The sequence below is a fragment of the Cavia porcellus genome, unplaced genomic scaffold (assembly GCF_034190915.1).
Source record: "Cavia porcellus strain 051 isolate PalLab524CR breed Dunkin Hartley unplaced genomic scaffold, mCavPor4.1 scaffold_11, whole genome shotgun sequence".
Lineage (NCBI taxonomy): Eukaryota > Metazoa > Chordata > Mammalia > Rodentia > Caviidae > Cavia > Cavia porcellus.
Window position 1 is genome coordinate 66,061,457 of NW_026947494.1, and position 15,281 is coordinate 66,076,737.

At 38.3% G+C, this 15,281-nt stretch overlaps 1 protein-coding gene across 3 annotated transcripts in view; it reads left to right on the forward strand.

Moving 5' to 3' along the window:
* Scamp1 (secretory carrier membrane protein 1) overlaps window positions 1–15,281 on the forward strand; it is a 164,404-nt gene that overhangs the window by 44,949 nt on the left and 104,174 nt on the right. For 2 of the 3 annotated variants that reach the window (XM_005001208.4, XM_003464387.5), the window contains one exon: window positions 1,086–1,163. The exons of the other annotated variant lie outside the window; for it this stretch is intronic. In XM_005001208.4, coding sequence (XP_005001265.1) covers window positions 1,086–1,163 — 78 coding nt within the window. The remainder of the gene's footprint in view (window positions 1–1,085; window positions 1,164–15,281) is intronic. 3 annotated transcript variants of the gene reach the window in all.

Sequence of the window (15,281 nt, forward strand, 5' to 3'; positions counted from 1 at the left end):
GACTAGGTGTGGCGTGGACTAGCTTTGTGTTTCATGTTGAGAAATATGTACTTTATTTTAGAGTTAGTGGAGAGTCTCTAAAAATGTGACATAGGTGGACAGAGGAAAGGGATTGGAGGAGGAGAATGACAACATTAGGTTTGAAATTTTGAAAGTTAACTGATGATTAAGTTGAGGAAGTGGATTGAAGAAAGTACAGTGTAAGTACAGAACAGCGATTTCCAGATTAGCAGAAGCAGTATTACCTGGGCAGTTGATGGAAATACAGGTTTTTTTCAGGCTCTACACCAGGTCTACTGAATCAGAAACTCAGGGGTGTGTTGCAGCAATCTGTGTTTTATTTGATTCTTACTTGGAAGATCTGTAAGAGCACATCACAGTTGGTAAAACACTTTTCACATGAATTACATAGTTGATTTTGCTTAGATATTCATTATATTTGTGTTGTACATTCATAATCAAAAGAGATAAAGGTCTAGGATTTTATGACTTATTTTATGAAAGTTCAATATTACAAGATTTGAAAAGCTAGCATGGTGTGCTGATGTATTATACTTGGGAAAATAAAGAGACACTCTAGGATCATGTGGGAAAAGTCAAGCAGAGAAATTGGAGCAGAATAAAACAAGTGAGGGGCACTTAATCTTGAATGCTCTAGATGCTGGCTGTATATGACTTTGAAACATGATACTTCAGTCTGAATTGAGAAAACTGGAGAAGTTATAGAAAGTGCATGACCTCTTTTGTAGAGCCCATAGGAAAGAAAATGGGTTCACTCAACAGTTATTTAGATGCTCTTGTGCAGTTGCTCTGTGCAGCTTATTAGAAGGCTGCCTTCTTTCAATCTCTGTAGAATAACTAGTGGCTGATTTGCATTTAACCTAATATTTTTGAGGGTATGAGAATCGTAGGTTTAAATTTCACCTTTTCTGAAATGGGACTGAGTACATCTGGTAATCTCCTATTGTTTTCCTCTGTTAGCTTTGCTGGGTGACCAAAAGAATAGATAAAGAAAATGTTATGTAAATATAAAATATGTATCTTAAAGGGTAAGTAATCTTTTTTTCTTTCAAATTTTATTACAGGATCCATCAGTTACACAGGTGACAAGAAATGTTCCACCAGGACTTGATGAATATAATCCATTCTCAGATTCTAGAACAGTAAGATTATTCTTAATTGGACTTTAAAATGTACAAGTGAAAGTTAAATAGAAATTATAGCTTAATTAAGCTTCTTTTTTATTGGTTACATTTGTGTTCAAGTTGTTAATGTTTTTAGAATTTAAGACTTTTGTTTTTAATGTAGAGCATTCAATAATAATTGAAAATTTCCATGGTGGTCCTAATGAGACACTATCTATAGTGATGTACTAGGAAGTAGGCTGTGTTCCTTACATACATGTTGTCTTCACGGTAAAATGGGCAGTGCATTCTCACAGTAGGACCCTGGAACTGTGTCCTGTTGTTTGTGTGGTGGCCATTTGAATCAGTCTGTTCTTTTAGGATCTGTCTTCTGCCATAGTGGACTGGAGCCTCTGGAGCTTTATCTGGTCTAGGGAAACATATTCTTCCCCTTGAAATGTAGTCTTTTAAAACAAATTTACTAGTATATGTTGCAATACATAATTATGTTCACCATGGTAATGATACATATATGTATCCTAATCATTTAAAAATTTTTAAAAATTAGTATTTGTCATATAATGATCTTGTGACATTAATATATAATGATTTTATACACTAATATATCTTTTTAATTTGATTAAATTTTTTTTCTTGATTCTTTTTCAAAGATACATCTTAAATATCATAATCATTTTAATTTCCCCTTCCACTCTCCTACTTCTTCCTTATCCCCAGGTCCCCTTTCCATCTCTACAAAGTCTTCCTTTTTGTTTCTTACCATCTTTTTTATTTTGCTTTTTACTTACATTTTGGGTTTCTTGTATGAGAAGCCATATGATATTTAACCTTCTGTGTCTAATTTATTTAACTTAGCATTATGGTCTCAAGATGCATCCATTTTCCTACAAATGATTGAAATTTATTTTTCTTTATGACTAATACATATATACATGTATGTTTGTGTGTGTTTAGCCATACAGATTGTCTTTATCCATTCATCAATTGATGGGCACATAGGCTGCTGCCGCATTTATCTGTTATTAATGTGCTTCTATAAACATGAATATGCATGTATCACTGTAATATGATGTCTTTAACTCTTTGGGGCAGATTCCTGAAAGAGGCGTAACTGGATCAAGTGAAATTTCTATTTAAAATTTTTGAGGCATCTTTTAAATGTAGCCTTGACTTGTAAAATATAGGAGTATGAAAAAAATTTAGAGTAACAGCTTGCTGTTCTGGATGCATATTAATGAGATCATATAACGAACTTTCTCATGCTATCATTCTGGTCCTAGTCTGTTAAAGATAAAGCTTATTTTTAAACTTTTGAAAAATGTTTCTGTTGTGAACCAGATTTAAGAATTAGGTAGAGTCTGTTGAGAATTATTTCCAAAGTTTCTTTGGCAAATAATTTTGTTTTCATTATTTGTGTCTTTACCTTAGACATCATCCTCATAAGGTCCCCAGTTTTAAACCTTCTTGCCTCTGAAAATGTTAATCAGTGCTCACCTTAGCAGCATGTACTAAAATGTTAGTCATCCTCTACTGAAGCTTTTTAATTGTGTGCTTGGATTTATGTATCATTATAATGATTCTTAATTGTCAATCGTTTCTTCCTCATAAATTTATTTTGTGGTATAGAAAAATAATTCCAAAGGATTATGCAGATTTTTTTCTTGGAAATGCCCTTTAAGACTTATGCTATTAACTCTCTTAGTTTTAGGAAGAGCTTTGTACAAAGTTATGATAAGAACTATATACTGTGTTGGTCTTCCTCCCTACTTCCTGTCACAGAGCTTCTGAAACTCTTAGAATCTCTGTGTATATGATGATCAAATGAGTTGGTGCCTTGGGGGTTCTAGACAGCTTCTGCGTGGGTACTGGTCATTAGAAAATCCAAGCTTATGAAGAGGTTGGAACTTTAAACCTGCCCACTAAGAGAAGGACAGAGAAGGATTAGTGATTGAGTTAGTCATCAGTGGCCAGTAATTTAATTATTCATACCTGCGTAATAAAATACCAAGGGGGGAGGTTGTGGGCTAGAATGAATGATAGCTCTGGAGCTGCTTTTTGCCTTTGTATCTCTTTCATTTGGCTGATCCTGACTTGTGTCCTTTATAATAAATTGCTTATAGTAAGTTAACTTTTCCTGAGTTCTGTGAGTTCTAAAAAATTATCAAACCTGAGGAAGGCTTCATGGAAACTGGCAGTTTATGGCTAGTTGGTTAGAAGTATAGGTGGTAACCTGAAAGTTGTGGCTGGTATCTAAACTGGGGTGGTCTTGCACTGAGCCTGTGACTTGTAGGATCTGTGATAGACCTAGGAGATAGTGTTAGAATTAAACTGAACTGTAGGACATTCAGTGGATGTCCAGAGTTGGAGTATTGGGGTGTGTATGTTATGGGTAAACAAACATCCAAAGGAAAAGCATTAAAATTAAAGTGAACTTTTACGTTGCATTTTATTTCAAAGCTCTTTCTGTTGCTTATATGCAGCATCTGTATTCAGGATCACTGAAATGCTTATTGAGCAGGCTGAACCATATGAAATTCTTACTGGGTTCTGGGATACTGGAGTCTCCTGGAGGTGGTTTCTAGGTTCTGTCCAACCTGAGCAAAGAATTGGTTAAGATAAGTGCAAAGAGTAGCAAAGTTTTATTAGACACAGGGGAAGGAACAGGCTCTGCAGAGCAAGTTTGGGCCCATTAAAAGTGGGCACAAGTTCTAGGGAGAAGTCCAAGTACAGAGCTTTGCATGTGGAGAGTAAAGGTCTGGAGGTCTGGTTGATGGCTCTGGCAGAGGAGAGGGTCTGAGCAGACTCCGACCCTGGGATGTCCTCGGCAGACTGAGTGAGTCGCCCTGCCAGATACCGCCCCGCTTTGGCCCCGCCCCCAGGAGCCTCCCTCAACCCTTGGAGACCCCATCGAGGCTCTCCCCCATCTGGGTCTCAGCCCTGCCTATATAAGAGGGCTAGAGACATATTGAAAGTTGGATCGGTGCCATCAACCTGGTCTCCGGTGTGATTTGTTCCCGCCGTGACTCCATGCCACTTCCCACCGGCCCAGGTCCCACACAGCGACATTTGCATGAGTCCTGGGAGTTTGTAGTTAACAGGTCACACCTACTTACTCAGCCAGTTTTGCCATGCCCTAATCAGCCAATAAGTAGACCTTTCCTTTACAGTAAATTAAGTGTCGTGATTATATGAGAGTACTGTTTGATGGTAGTTGCTGAAAAGAAGAAAAAAAGAGCATATTGCATTCCAGTGTATATAGTGCTAACATATCTGGGGAGTGGAGACAGATACCAAGGCTGTCTAAAATTTGCTAATTAAGAGATGGAGGGCTGGGGAAGGGAATGTAAAAAGAATTAAGATACATCATATACATGTACCAGCCCCCCACAGTGAATGTAATCATTATGTAATATAAACATATACTGATAAAAATTTGAAAAATTTGCCAATAAAGAATGGAAAGAGATTTTCATATAATTGTTGAAAAACTTCCCTAGTAAGATGTTTGATTTTTCTGAAGTAACAGTTTTATTCTTGTCTACAGTAGCATTCTTTACATTACTTTGCCATGTGCTTTACCTATACCACCTTACTAAATTCTTGCAACTACATTCAAAATGATTATTTTAAATTTCCATTTTATGATAAAGTGTCCAGAACACAATATGTTTAGTAAGTGACACAGCTGATTTATGAACTTATCTTTGCATTCTGTGAACCTTTTGTCTTTGCCATTTTGCTTAGAGCTATCTTTTACAAATCGATGCCTAAGAAATAGAAGATCTGTGGTCCTGGTCTTTGAGAAATTTCTCTTCTAAATTGAGATTTTAAAAATTATACAAGGGGATACAAAGAAGATATATATAGGGCAAGTAAAACAAAGATATAAGTTATAGTCCCAAATTTTGAGACATTGCATTCATAGGTAGGTTTTGTGGCTGGGTGTGGTGAAGCACACCTGTAATCCCAGCACTCTAGAGGTTGAGGTAGGACAGTTGCTATGAGTCTTGCTATGTAGTTCAGACTAGCCTTGAATTCATTATGTAGTTCAGGCTGGCCTCAGACTGAACACAATCCAAGAAGAGGCTACTCTTTTTTTTTTTTTTTTTTTTTCAGGACAGGGTCTTGCTATATTTCAGGCTGGTCTTGGGCTCACTTTGTATGCCAGGCTGGTCTCCAACTCGTGATGATCCTCCTTCCTCAGCCTTTTGAGTGCTGGGATTACAGGAGTGTGTCACCATGCATGGCTAAAGAGGGTGCTTTTGAGTACGGAGCTCTGCAATGATGGGATGTTGACATATAGTGGAAACACTTTTAGACTGGATGAGCAGTGGTACTGTCTCAGCATTAGAAAAACTGTCATGTGAGAATTTATATTCTGCTACAGTTTTTACATGATAGTAGAACACAGTGATACACTTTTAAACATTCCTCTGTTTCTGTGTGATATGATTTCAGAAATTTGTTCATTTTTGTGTCTCTGATAGTTTCCAAAAACAGATGAGTTGTACTTGGATCTGTAATTGACTCAAGTACTGATTGATTGATGGGTGCATATTTGCTTAGAAAAATACGTGAAACTGAGCTGCCTGGTTGTTGCTGCTTGCCATGGAGCAGAAGGTCCTGCAGCTGTGTCTGAGAATGTGACTTTGCTAAGTGTTAGGTGGTTCCTGGCTGAGTCTTTTCTTTGCTTTTTTTTTTTTTTTTTTTTTTTTTGGTGCCGGGGATTGAGCACATAACCTCATATTTGCCAAGCAGGCACTTACTATGCTGAGCCAAACCCCTGGCCCCTAAGTCTTTTCTTTTTTTAAAGTTAGGTTTTCTTTGATACTTAATTTTTGTTTAAAAGAAATCTGCGTAGTATTTAATGATGAGTGAAATTTGAATAATTTATAATTTACGTATGAACTCACTATTGTAAGGTCAGAGAAAGTTGCTGTCACAGGACACTGTCATGTAGGATAAGCCTGTTGGCAGTATCATGGTGAGCTGTTCAGCACTAGAAATGTGGCCAGTCTAAATTGAGATGTGCCATAAAAATGGACTGTAGTTTTGAGTTAGGAAATAGTACTTTTTGTTTGATTTTAAAAGCATTTCCTTACTGTGATTATGTTGTGCTTGGTAGGTAGGTACTCTCCTTTAAAATCTAATGGATAAATTACTAGAGGAATTATCTGATCCTTGAGAATTGATATGTATTCATGGGAAATGTTTCTTTCTAATTAGGTAACAAATTCATTTGGTTTTAGAGATACTTGGGACTGAACCCAGGGCCTTTTCACTGGACTACCTCCTCAACTCTGGCTCCTTTATGTATTTTGAGACAGGAACTTGCTGAGTCACTGAATTGCCCAGGATAAGCTTGGATTTGGAATCTTCCTGCATCAGCTCCCATAGTGCTGGGATTACAGGAAGGCATCTTCATGCCTAGCTAGGTAATAGATTTAAAATTTTCTTTGTATTGCTAAAGACTGAAGCCCCTAGGTGAGTGTTTCACCCTTGAGCAATACTCCAGCTCTCACTAGGTGATAGCTTAGTGCCTATTGCTGCATTTTCACTAGTTTTCACTGCTGGTGGTCATACTAACAGGGTTTCCATGCTGGGTATTGAAGGGTAAGGACACTGTATGGAAGAAGTGCCGCACTGTGTAGTGAATCCTTTGGGACGTTCTTTAGGTCTTTTGCTAGCAGGTGCCATATGTGAGTTCTCTCACTTATAGCAGCAAGATCTATACCTCTGTACTGTGAGGAGAAAAGTCTGGGTACTGGTATGTGAGGAGACACGCTCAGGGGTCATCACTGGCCATAAGAGACATGAGTCATTGTTGCACGTAGGAAAGAACTGCTCCTAACATAACTCAGGATGTGACAGAGACAGGGTGGCAAGCCTAAATTTTAAGCTAGACCCTAACACTTTCTAGTTGGTAACTTTTAGACAAAGCATCTAACCATCATCTTTAAATTTTTGAAAAACGTGATACAGTGGTGATCCGGCCTGCAGATCAACTTATCGAGAACTCCTGAAGGAGGAACGGGGATTAAATAAAAGACATGGGGGAGACAAAGAGAGACGAAAGCAAGACGAAATAATCTGATCAAGTTTATTCAGGAAGTGATCACACCGTTTATAGGCTAAGGGCGGGAGCTGGGACAGGAAGAGGTTAAAGGGATGAATACAACAGGGTCACGTCACATCCGGATATGTGACGTAAGCAGGAGAGGATTATGGTTAATGTAGGCAGACGCAGTGCCCATAGGAGAGAGAGAGACAGGGAGGCAGCTATGGGCTGTCACTCGGCTCCCTACACAGTGGAGACAGGTAGGAAAATGATGACTGAAATGATTTCTGATAACTCTCTTTTGAATACCAAGAGCTTTTAGCTCTATGGTCTAACAGCATAACTGTATATAGTAGTTTACCTATTTTTATACTGCAGGAACTTTTTTTTTTTTTTTTTTAAAGAAGAGGAAACGAAAAAAAAAATACATGGAGATTAAAAAAAAGGGTAGAAATAATACTAAATTACAGACAAACAAAAGGTAAGAAATTGCCAGTTGATAAGTTACAAATTGTCATCTTCGAAATGGCTGTTCAGGTTATAGAATTAAAGTATTTAGAATGACATTCAAAAAAGTGACCCTACAAACCATTCTGCTCTATGGCCGAACAAAAGCTCCGTAATATGATTATCAGTCCCACCTATTTGTTTTACATCTCTAAGAGGATAAGGTTAACCATATCAAAACAGAACAGAACATTTAAAAAAAAATAAAGAACAATTTAAAGAAATACAGATTTCAAAGCAAGTCCACTGGAGATCTACCTTATCTAACTGTCTCTAGCTTCTTACAAATAGTTGTCCCTAATTTCACCCACTTTCTATACTTATTGCATATTATAGAACTAATCAAATCATTACAGGATGATGGAGTCTTTTTAGGTCCTGCAGGAACTTTTTATACACTTTTAATTCCTGGTTTTATTTTGTCTTGTGCATTTTTTTTCCCGTTTTTTATTCTTGTTACTTTTGAAGTTTTCCTCACCTGGCCTTTCTGGAACCAATCTTTATTTCAGTCTCATTTAAGGATACTGTTTCCTTCTGTCCTAGAGTGTCCTTGTTGACTAGAAATACCTGAGCCCTTTTAGCCTCAAATAGCTTCTTTTCCTATATCTAATAAGTTGCCACATCCTGTCACTTACAGAGACACAGGCTGCCTCTTCTTTTCATTCAGAGCTTTCGTATTTCAGGCACCTGTGAAAGAATATTATGGCCTTTCTACTTGGCAGCGTACTCCAGTCTCTCTCTTCTTCAAGCCACTTTATTGCATTGCAACTAGAATTATCTGCTTTCTTTTTTAAATTAAAAGATTTTTTTTTCTGTAGTAGCGATTCAGTCCAGGGTCTTACTGATCTGTGTCCTCAGCCTTTATTTATTTATTTACATTTGTTTGTGTTAATTTTAAGACAGGGTCTTACTAAATTAAGACTGGGCTTAAATTTGCAGTCTTTCTCTTGTGCCAGCCTTCCACAGTGCTGAGATTACAGTCATGCCACACTGTGTCTAGTTTAGAATTATTTTCTGAAAACAGATCAGATTAGGTCATTTTAGAAATTATTATGTATTACCTGCCTTAGTAGTTTTCCATATGAGGCTGTGCAGGCCTTTTTTATTTTAAAAAATTATTGTGGAATTTTTTAAAGAACAGTTTAAGGTTTACAGAAAAGTAGAATAGAAAGTACAGAAGGCTTCATTTGCTCCCTCCATTTGCTGTCTTGTTAGTTTTGTGTTCTAATGTGGCATTTGCTCTACCTAAAGTCATGTACTTACAAACTCACAGTTTAATTGAGAACCACCTCCCCTAGGCTTCCTATTGCTCATCAGATGGAATCAGGAGACACTGTGTGAGGTCACAATGCCTGGTTTCTCTAGATTATCCTTATCCCATTTAGTGGGTCATAAACCCTGAACAATGGATGTATTCATCTTTTGCCGTATAAAAAATCATGAAGAGTGACTTGAAATAGCACAAGTCCATTTTCATGAATTCTCAGTTGAGTCTGGGTGCAACATAACTCATGAGAGCTCTGAATGGGAGAGAATCTGCTTTCCAAGATCCTTAGGCTGTTGGCTGTTAACCCAAAGCCCCAGGGTTATGCTGACTATAAACTAGAAACTCCCTCAGGCTATGGATGCTATCTGTAGTTCTATGCACACTGCATAGTTCTTGTCACATAGGCATTTCCAATATTACCACCTTTTTGTCAAGGCTGGGGAGTCTCTTACTCTAATCTATTAATATAAAAATTAGTAGAATAGGACCTAATAAGGTTGTGCCATTCCATCATACACTGTATTCTGTTGGAAAAAAGGCAAGCTACAAGTCCTGTGTGTACTCAAGCAAAGGATGTTATTACAAAGATGTGAATACTAAGGAGGGAAAATCATTAGGGTTCCATGCTGGAAATAAAATCATTAAGACAAAGGTTGTGTTTCTCCATCCCTCCACTTCTACTTATAAAATGGTCAAAGTGGCCAACGCTGGGACACTAAGGCAGGAGGTTTGCAAGTTTGAGCTCAATGTGGGCAACTTGAGAATCAGTGAGACCTATCTTAAAATACAGTACAATTTTAAAAAAGTAGCTCTGTGGAAAGGCCCTGGGTTCAATCCCGAGTAACACATATGCACAACCATGCACACAGTGGGGTCTAAATGGAACTCTAGAAATACATAATCTCCGCTGCTCTCAACACTCATCCGTCCTGTATTTGTCAGGAGAAATCTCATTAATGCAGTTGAATAAGAAGTTCACATACCTAAGATACTTCTCATTCTCTTAAGTTTTAATCCTTATAATGTGTTCATATTTCTTATTCTGTCCTTGTCTGTTTTTTCTTAATTTCTGAAACTTTTCATTTTGTCCACTGGAAGTCACAGTGTGTGTTAAATCCCCTATAGACTAATGTCTCTGAATGTTTTGTGTTTGCTATGTTGGAAAGTAGTACTACAATGAGGATACTGTGTCTTGGTCCATTTGCACCACTGTTAAAAAACACTTTGCACTGAGTAATTTATTGCACAGGAATTTATTGCTCACATTTCTCTGGAAGCTGGGAAGTCTGAGATTAAGGTACTGGCATATTTGATGTGTATCAGATGAGGGTGCATTTCCTGATTCATACATGGCAACTTTTTGCTATATCCTTATAGTAGAAGAAACAAACAAGCATCTTTGAGCTTTTTTTGGTAGAGTGCTGACCTTAGTCATAAAGACTTTTCCTTATGACCAAATCACCTGCTAAATGTGTTACCTACTAAAACCATTATATTCAGGATTAAGTTTCAGTATGTGAGAATTCGGGTGACAAAAACATTCAGAATATAGCATATTGTTTCTACTGTGACCTTTTCAAAAATTAGCTGCTTTTTATCTTAGAGTTCTCAAGACAGTTGAGCATAAAAGTAAGGCAGATACTGGTTCTCGTTACAGTTTCCAGACACCCTTTTTTCCATCTGAACAATCCCAGCCTTTAAATCTCATTATCATTGTGTATTAGTCACCTTTCACATTGCTGGGGAACAGTAACCAACACTTGCAGTTTAAAGGTTTCTTTAGCTCTTGGTTTCAGGGGTTTCAGTCCTGGTTGTCTGGCTCTAGGACAGAACCATCATGGTAGAAGGGCAGGGTGGAGCCAGGGTGCTCAGTTCATGGCAACTGAGTAGCAGAGCAGGGGAGTGACCCCAGGGAGGTGTGGACCGTAGACAGTGTACATTACTGAAGACCCCCGTACCTCTGTGACCCACCCAGCCTCTGCCAGTCATCTAGGGCAGCTCCCAAAGCCAGTCCAGTTGAAACTCCAAGCTGACCACCACAGCGAGATTTTAATTTGGGTACCATTGGTCATTGTGCTGTTGTAATGATTCCTGAATTTAGTAGCCCTTACTTCTTTGTATTTTTTTATTTGTTGAGGTTTAGTTCTTTGCTGTAACTCTTAACACTTTTCCAATTTTGAGTTCTCAGTGATAATCTTTTCAACCTCCTTCTCATTTCCTTGATTCTTCCATTGATTTTTGCCTTCCACATTGTCTCAAACCGCTTGTTCTCATGGTTGTGTCCTGGACTATGTTATTCTAGTTACTATTCTCCATAATCTTAATGTCATGTATTGGTGACTACAGCCTTCTGTCTGTGTAGTCACTGCTGTTTCTCAAGTCCTTCAGGACTTTGTTGATCCTACTGTGTGTTCACTACCTTTTATCTGCCTTTTTTAATCTCGTCCTCACCTAAATCTACATTGTCATTCTGATCAGTGCCTTGCATGCACCCTCAACTTTTCTGCATTTCCCCTAATTGTGATATAATCGCTTGGGTGATATAATCCCAAAGCCTTATTAATTCAACTGTCCAGTCCATGCTGGCTCCATTTGCAGTAGCCGTCTCAGCACACCCAGTTGTGCTGGTGGTAACCCTTTCAGTTCATGAGCAGCTCTGAGTTGTACTGAGTGTCCTAGTCCATCTTATTATTCATTTTTTTAAAATTTTATTTAAGGAGAAAAAAAAGCAGAGAAAGGGTACAAGTTATACAGATTTACAGAAAAAAATAAACAATAGGAAATCACTAGTTAATGGATTACATATTGTCATCTTAGAAATAATTGTTCAAGTCACAAAATTAAAGCTTGTAAAGTGGACATTCCAACAATGATACTGCAAACAATTCTGTTCAATGATCCAATAAAGCTCAGTGAAATCATTTTCTATCTTATACACTTAAATATACATGCAGTTATATCATTTAGAGCACTTTCTTTTCCTCTCTTTTGTACAATGACTATTACACATTTTGGGTTTTATTGCTCCCACGGTTCTTAATTACTTTTTTGGAAGAGAGTAAAACCAAATGTGACATAACAGAACAGAGTCGGTCAAATCAAAAGGGTGGACATAATAGATAATGTAAAAATATAATACAAGGTGATCAACAATGGTTACCATAATGCCTCCCGCTATCTCTAATAGAATTGCCTATATCATCAGTTATAATAAAATTGAACAAAACAGAAAAGAACAAAACCGACAAAACCAAAACATTGGAGACATTATAGGTCTTCAAAAGTAGATAAAAGTCATCGAGAGTGGGTGTTATAATGAATCTCACTATCTTCACAGCTGATGCCTAAACTTTCGAACCTGGTACTATTCAGCAAAACAGAATAGGGGGACATCAGTCAAAAACAAGATGGTGAGAGTAATACAGGGCTTCAAATCAAGATAATGGAAAGTCAAAGTGGGTTACTATAATATATCCTGCTATTTTTATTTATTTTTCCCTTAATTAAAAGGATAAAAATAAAAAAGTAAATAATGGAGTGGAGATTGAGATAAAAGAGGGCATAACAGCAAAACAGCGCAGATCAAAACATAACCATTTAAGCAGAATAGTGTTTCACCACAAGATAATCCTGACATAAAAGTAGTTACCATATTGTCTCTTTCCTTGAATCCTTGAGTACAACTTCGTATACTGTAGCATTAAATATATCAAAACAATGTAAAACCATTTAAGAGAATGACAGCATTACAGGGTATTTAGAATCAACTAACAGAAAATGAACAATGGTTTCTGTATAATCTCCTTGTCTTTAAAAGGTTTTGCTTATACTATCGTACATAATAAAATCCAATAAGGTACAACCTGTTTAGACCAATGGAGACAGAAGAACAAAAGCTTGATGAGACTTCAAAACAAGATGTTACTAAATCAGTATTACCTATTAAGATGTCATTTTCTCCAAAATAGCTGTTCCTATCATCCAATCTTCTCTGCCTCATTTCTGTTGAGCTCTTTTTCTGTCGTTAGCTGTCAGTTTGTCTTCTTCATTTTGTTCTCTGCCCCATTCGTTGTGGCCTCCCCGCCACTATTTCTGGATTCTTTGTATTTTTCTTTTTTTAGAATATCCTGCAATACTCTCTGTAGAGTTGAATTGGTGGTTGCAAATTCCCCCAGTTCCTCTTTATCCTGGAAGCACCTTGTTTTTCCATCAATTTCCAGGGACAGTTGTGCAGGATATCTCAATCTTGGCTGGAGATTATTATCTTTCAAAGCTTGAATTATTTCCCCCCACGCTCTTCGTGATTTGATGGTTTGTGCAGAGAAATCTGCTGTAATTCTGATGGGTGCTCCCTTGTAAGTGGTCTGTTTCTTGTCTCTGACAGCTTTTAATATTCTGTTCTTGTATTGAATTTCTGGAATTTTTATTATTATATGCCTGGGTGTTGCTCTGTTTGGGTTGTAAGTGGCTGGGGTCCTGTATGCTTCATACATCTGAGTATCTTTACCTTTTGCTAAATTAGGAAAATTCTCCTGGATTATTTCTGTGAGTAGTTTTTGTAGTTCATTTGTTTGTGTCCCTACTTCTTCTTTTATGTTCTTAATTCTTAAGTTATGGATCCTCTTACCATCTTCTTGTCTTTGTATTATTGCTGTTTGTTTCTTTGTTATTTTTAAGAAGTTTTTCATTTCATTCTCCCATATTACAAATCTGCCCTCCAGTTCAGATAGTCTGTCCTTAGTTTCTTTCAAGCTGTTATGCCAGTTTTCGATAGACTTTTTCGTTTCCTGGTAGTCCCTTTGAACCTGCTTCACGTATTCTATGTTTTCTCTATTTTCTCCATCAAACAATTCTCCCCTCTTTTTCTGTTCTTCCTTTCCACCATCTGTTTTTTCTTGGGTGGTGCTTAGCATTTTTCTAACTATTCTGCTTACTTCTAGCTTCAGGTCATTGACAACTTCATTCCTGAACTGATCTATGAGGCTCTCTAGATGGCACTTTATGTCTATTGGTGCGGTGTCCACTATTACCTGTTTCTCAGGATTGGGGGCCGAGGAGCCTTTCTTGTTTCTGCCTCTTCCCATATTCTTTGTTCCTTATTTATGCAAGCTTATATAGGAGGCCCAGCTTCCCTTCCTGTCAGCCACAGCCTGATGGAATTGCGCCAGTTAGGTGTTCCCGCCCACCGCAGCACACCAGGAAGTTCCAGACCAGACAGCCTACATGGGCCCTCCAGGCCACCCTCAGGCTCTGGGATCTGGGTTGGGCTAGCGTACTGGGTCCGCCAGCAGCGTCACGTAGGCTAGGCACTTCTCACCAATCCCGCCTGAGAGGGGGATATGTGGCTGAAGTCGCCACCGCGCCCTGCTCCCGCAAGTCTGCCCAGTCCCAGAGTGTCCTCCGCTGGAGTCAAACTGTGGTAGAGTGTCAGTTTCTCTCACTCACCTCTCCACAAGTCAGTGCACGCCTCCCTGCCTGTCCTGTTTTCGACTCCGTTCGCAGATTCCCGTTCTCAGAGCTTTCGTGCGTCTCTCTCCCTGCCGAGCAGATGTGAGTGGGAAACCCAAATCGCGGCTTCCAATGGTGCGGGCTCCAGCCTCCACACTGAGGCTTTTCTATTCCTGTTCTAGCACCAGGACTGCATTCCAAGTTGGTTTCTCTCAGCCCAGTTCGTTCCTGGGTCAGCAGAGCATATCTCTACTGGCTTATGTCTCCTTACTCCGCACCATTCCTGACTTCTGAGCCGAGTCTTTCAGAGAGCCTCCGTAGCTGCTGTTATCTGTCTGCCATGTTCTCCCGGAAGTCCTTATTATTCATTCTTTTCTTCCTCTTCAGGCTGTCTTCCCTATTCTCCTTCCCAGCTGATTATTTTAGTTCTCATTTCAGTGAGAAAATGAGGGCAGTCAGTAGACACAATCCGAAAACCTTGCTACCACATTTATATGAGCATTTGCAGCCCCTGCTCTGGTTTGCTACCTCTTACTTGTAGATCTGCCTTGCTTCTTCAGTTTATACTAGATCCAGCCCACTCCCAACAATGGTGCTAAATTTTTTTCCCTGTATCTTTAATTTTTACTTTTTGCTGAATCATCATAGCCTAAAACAGATTATTTCTTGAAGTTAGAAGAAAACACATTATTTATTTATTTATTTATTTATTTATTTAATTTATTTTTTGAGACAGGGTCTCACTACACAGTTTAGGCTGGCTCTGAGCTCACGTTGTAGCCCAGGTTTGTCTTGAACTTGCGACGATCTTCCTGTCGTAGCCTCCTGAGTGCTGGGATTACAGAAGTGTGCTACC